We start from the raw sequence: 5,218 nt of genomic DNA, 5'->3' as shown, positions 1-5,218 counted from the left end.
GAATATGCTACGCAGTATCAAAACTACGATGATGTTTTGAATGGACTATGCGGAAGGGTTGATGAAATCTCGGCGACAATGGACAACCTGGAAAATAGGAACGAACTGATCGTCAGCGGTATTCCGTTTCTCAAAGGCGAAGATTTACTAGCATACTTCAAGGCGATATGCAAACGGCTTGGGTTGAATGAGCAAATGAAGCCTTCGGTTGACATCAGGCGTCTTAAATCGGGAGCGATGAACGACGGTGACAACAGTTTGGTGCTGGTGCAGTTTGCGCTGAGGAATCAACGAGATGATTTCTATAGTGCTTACCTTCGCAAACGTGATCTTCAGTTAAATCATCTTGGGCTTGAGTCGACGCGACGTGTATACGTGAATGAAAATCTGACGGTAGCAGCACGTAAATTGAAGGCAGCATCTGTACGTCTGAAAAAAGCGGGCAAGCTTGCATCTGTTTTCACTAAGCTGGGAGTCGTCTTCGTGAAGCCTACTGCTGCTGCTGAGCCCATCGCCATCCAGTCCGAGGAACAACTCAACCAATTTTCGTAAATATGTATCGGTATTCCACTATCAGTGTTTGTTTAAATTTTATATAAGTGAAGATTGTACAATGTTAAATGACAAAAACAATATCTATACCTTATTTCAGCCCCCTGAAAATTGCTTCCGTTTGCCTACTAAATTGTCCTGGTTGAACAGTCACACCCTGACGAGCATTCCCGGTGCTGTGATGAATGCAGTGCTTCTTCCTGGAAAACTTAATGTGTGTCATGGAAACGCCCAAAGTATTTGTGCAAGACGATCAGCTAAACTTGACGAAGTGAAAAATCTGCTACAAGGATCTAAGGTCAGTCTCGCTTGTTTTACAGAGTCGTGGTTATCACCCAAAGTCAGTAACCGCAGCGTAGCTATTCCTGGGTATAAAATTTTTCGCAAAGACCGACTGTACAGGCGCGGGGGTGGAATTGTATTTTATTGCAAGGATCACTCGCGCTGTAGCAAAGTGTTCAGTACGGTGTTAGACCATGATTCCGATGATAAAACGGAATGCCTTGCATTGGAGATTCGGGTTGGCGTAGAAAAAATATTGATTATGGGCGTTTACAATCCACCCGAAAACGATGTTCAAGGTTTCTTATTGATAAGTTAGCTGATTTTACAACACAATTCGAGACCATTTTACTTGTTGGTGGCTTTAATACAGACTTGAGTACTCGTAACAATAGAAGATGCGGATTTGAATCAGTACTTGAGAGCTTCGCTTTGACGTCTGTCGGTGAGGAACCGACTTTTTTCCACAATTCTGGATGTTCGCAGCTGGATTTATTCATAACTAGTTGCAATGAGAAGGTTCTTCGATTTAATCAGGTTAGCTTTCCTGCCTTGTCACAGCATGATCTGATTTTTGGCTCCCTGGATTTTGACACTTCGCCTGAAACGACGACTCAGACATACCGTGATTACGTTAATTTCGACGCATTGACCCTGCAAAACGCCGTACTTTCCGTTGTCTGGGATGAAATGTACTCCATAAACGATCCAAACATATTACTTGATACCTTCAATAGTCATCTCAGACGTATTCATGATCAGTGCATACCACTCCGAACAAGATGTAAACGTCAGCGAACCAACCAGTGGTTTGACCATGATATAAGAAAGTCAATACTGGAGCGTGATCTGGCTTACAACGATTGGTTGAATGCTCCGGCGGATTCGAAGACGCTAGCTAAACAGCGATATAAAGCATTCAGGAACCGTACCAACGCTTTAATCAAGGATGCCAAAGCACGTTTCTTGCACGACCACCTGGACGATAGAATACTGCCTAATGTTCTCTGGAAGCGAATTCAGCAACTTGGTGTAGGCAAAGAGCAGGTGCCAGTTGACTGTGATTTTGATCCCAATGAAATTAACCGGATATTTCTTGCCAGCTACACGGATAACTCGCCTCGGCGACCACGCTATTTTGAAAACGCTTCCTCTCACAGTTTTTCGTTCCGGACATTCGAAGATTTGGAAATTGTCAACGCAATATGGGACATTAAGTCAAATGCAACAGGTATCGATGGATTGCCCACAAGTTTCATTAAAATCGTTCTTCCTTTGCTCTTGCAACAATTCACCTATATTTTTAATGCTATCATTGAGTCTGCAACTTTTCCTGAAGTCTGGAAGCAAGCAAAGATACTTCCACTTCGGAAAAAGCCTCATGTTCATGCTTTAACGAATCTGAGACCGATAAGTATTTTGTGCGCGATGTCTAGAGTTTTTGAAAAACTATTGAAGAAGCAAATGACAACGTTTATTACTGCGAATCGTTTACTGTCGGATTGTCAAGCTGGCTTTCGTAAAGGTCACAGCATCAAGACAGCGACCCTACGTGTATATGATGATTTAGCAGCAGCAATCGACAAAAAGGGAACCGCCATACTGCTTCTTCTAGATTTCTCCAAGGCTTTCGATACGATTTCGCACCATAAGCTATGCTCAAAACTGGTAACTAACTTTAACTTCTCGCCTAGTGCAGTTAATCTCGTAGAGTCGTATCTCCTAGGAAGGACGCAAACAGTTTTCTGCGGTGAACATTGCTTTGAAATTGGAGAGGTAACTTCTGGCGTGCCACAGGGTTCCGTGATTGGTCCTTTGTTATTTTGCTGCTATATCAACGATCTCCCAACGGTGCTAAGATGGTGCTCGGTGCAAATCTACGCAGATGATGTGCAACTATGCATTAGGCGTTTTGGACCTTCTGCTCACGAGTTAGTAAGAATGGTGAATGAAGATCTGACACGAGTTGCCGAATGGTCTGACCGTAATGAACTTCACATAAACCAAACAAAGAGTGAGGCAATATTTGTTAAAGGCTGCCGACGTAACACGGTTTCTAGTAGTTCGCTGCCTGCTATCGTCATGAAGGGACAAACTATCGAATGGGTTGAAAAAGCTGTGAACCTTGTTACGTGTTTCAAGCTGATTTAGAGTGGGACAGATTAATTAACCAGCAATGCGGTAAAATTTATTCTTGTTTGCGATCGCTCTTCAGTACTGCGTCTTCCGCACCTATGAATATTCGACTGAAGTTGTTCAAGGCTCTGATACTACCGCATTTCTTGTTCGGAGACCTTCTGCACGTACGGCCTAACGCAAGCTCCATGCGCAGGTTACGGTTGAGTTACACTCAATAGCTCTGTCCGTTTTGTCTATGGTCTGAACCGCTACGCAAGAGTAAGTCATCTCCAGCACAATTTAGTAGGATGCTCGATTCAGAACTTATACGCATACCGATCCTGTGTGTTTCTATGGAAACTTTTTAAGACGCAATCACCCCCAGTGCTTTTTCAAAAACTGATCCCAACCCAAAGTCACCGTTCTCAAAACTACATAATTCCACGAAACAGTACGGCTGGCTACGCTAACACGATGTTCTTCAGAGGTGTGGTAAATTGGAATTTGATGCCTTCTACGATTAAGCGTTCGACTTCGGAAGCAAATTTCAAGAGGGGCTGCCTCGAATTTTGGAACTCTAGACAAACATAATTATATATTATTGTTGTAAAGTTAAAATAGTAAATAGGATTATAAATTATAAATTAGATAGTTATGTATATGTATTTAACGTTATGCAACTCGGAGGTAGCAATTTAAAAGGTTTAACCTTACACTACCAGGTGATAAATAAATTGAATTGAATTACTGTAGGACTGCCCGTTAACGAAATAAAATTATTTTCATTATTCAGAAACCCAAAATTTCAGTGTTGAATTACAGCTGGGACTTAAGTACATATGTTTCTTTTTCTGATATATTCGAACATTCGACTCATCCTGAAATGAATTATTGGGAGTTTCTAGTTGCCTTTGTATAGTTTTTTGCCAACCTATGATAAGTCATCATTTTTTAAAAGGATATAAAATATAATTTTAATGTTATTGTTTGTGACAAAATATTTCAAATAGGAACATTGTTTAATTAACGATTAATTGGTTTTGTTTCCTTTCTAAGAGCTCCACTTGTTATATTTTATTCCATTTGGCATGGATACTAAACGCTTACTTTTGTTTAAGATACTGTTTATCCAATAACAAACTGTTTCCTAGTACTAATAACTATTTTTGAAGGGTCTTCACACTACCGGACGTCAGTTTTGAGAGACCCCCGAACACAATCATAGTCGTGTTGTATACACCGGACTTCAGCAAAGCCTATTGTAGGAAAACCATCAATACGGACACTAGGGTGCCAGCCAAAATGGTCATCTCGAATTTCAAAAAAAAAAAAAACCCTATACAAAATGTTCACCTGCTCGAAAAAACACCCTGTGCAAAATTTCAGCTCAATCGGACTTAAAATGGGGTGGCGCAAAACGATTGAAGTTTGGCTTTTTTGAAAACCGAAAAATCACCCAAGGGGGAGGTACGTGAAATTTCGGTTTTCGAATTTTTTTTTGTGATGCCAAATGACTTAAAAACGCATGAAACGTCGAGAATTGGTGTCATCTGAAAAAAAAAATTTTTTGCAAAAATTTACTCTCTGGGACGTTTTTTCAATTGTGGAAGGCGGAGTTCAAAATGTTTGGAATGTATCTTTTGAAATTGATCACTAGTCTCTCGAAATAGCTTGTATAATGATATACACTATAACTAGCATCGAATACATTATGTTTCATTAGGGTGGTTCATTTATTCGGCATAGGGTGGTTCATAATATTGTGAAAAATGAGTATAAAATAAAAAAAGCACTTCGGTTCGTCTGATTGGTGTGACGTCATCGACAAAGTTGTAGATAATAATTCTGTCGTTCCAAAAAAATTACACTCAAAAAATTATTCATTCAAAAGTTAGAAGAAAGATTAAAAATTAATCATTCAAGAGGGCTCATTTTTTAAAAACTTGATTTTTTTTATAAAACCTACGAAAGATTACCAAAACAATGAAACCAGTCCGATTATATAGAAATCAAGAAAAATAAGTTATCATTTTTTGAAAAAAAAGAAATATTTTTTGAAAAAAAAATTATATTTTTATTTTATTTTATTTCAATTTATTCATTTTTTTAAAGGCATATTTGTTTTGGAAGGACGAAATATTATCTACAACTTTGCCGAAGACACTATGCCGTTTCGACTGTAGACATATTTTAATTTCCAATAGAGCACTCTATGAGGAATCAAGAATATTTCTACAGTCAAAACGGTTTATTTGATTGGCATAGT

General features: G+C 39.2%; 1 protein-coding gene across 1 annotated transcript; it reads left to right on the top strand.

Moving 5' to 3' along the window:
* The first annotated feature begins 554 nt into the window (after window positions 1-554).
* On the top strand, window positions 555-2,985 carry LOC129728882 (uncharacterized). Its single transcript, XM_055687353.1, has 3 exons — window positions 555-578; window positions 653-850; window positions 1,396-2,985. Exons 1-3 carry the CDS (start codon window positions 555-557, stop codon window positions 2,983-2,985), a joined length of 1,812 nt encoding a protein of 603 aa, XP_055543328.1.
* Window positions 2,986-5,218: the final 2,233 nt, after the last annotated feature.

Source organism: Wyeomyia smithii, chromosome 3 (genome assembly GCF_029784165.1).
Source record: "Wyeomyia smithii strain HCP4-BCI-WySm-NY-G18 chromosome 3, ASM2978416v1, whole genome shotgun sequence".
Lineage (NCBI taxonomy): Eukaryota > Metazoa > Arthropoda > Insecta > Diptera > Culicidae > Wyeomyia > Wyeomyia smithii.
Note: the sequence above shows the minus strand (reverse complement) of the source record. Positions and strands in the feature narration are given on the sequence as shown.

Excerpts from the sequence above, each read along its gene's own strand:
- LOC129728882 (XM_055687353.1), top strand. The coding sequence starts at position 555 with ATGTATCGGTATTCCACTATCAGT. Across the intron at positions 579-652 it reads ATCGGTATTCCACTATCAGT|CCCCCTGAAAATTGCTTCCG; the intron begins GTTTGTTTAAAT and ends ACCTTATTTCAG. Across the intron at positions 851-1,395 it reads ATCTGCTACAAGGATCTAAG|CATGATCTGATTTTTGGCTC; the intron begins GTCAGTCTCGCT and ends GCCTTGTCACAG.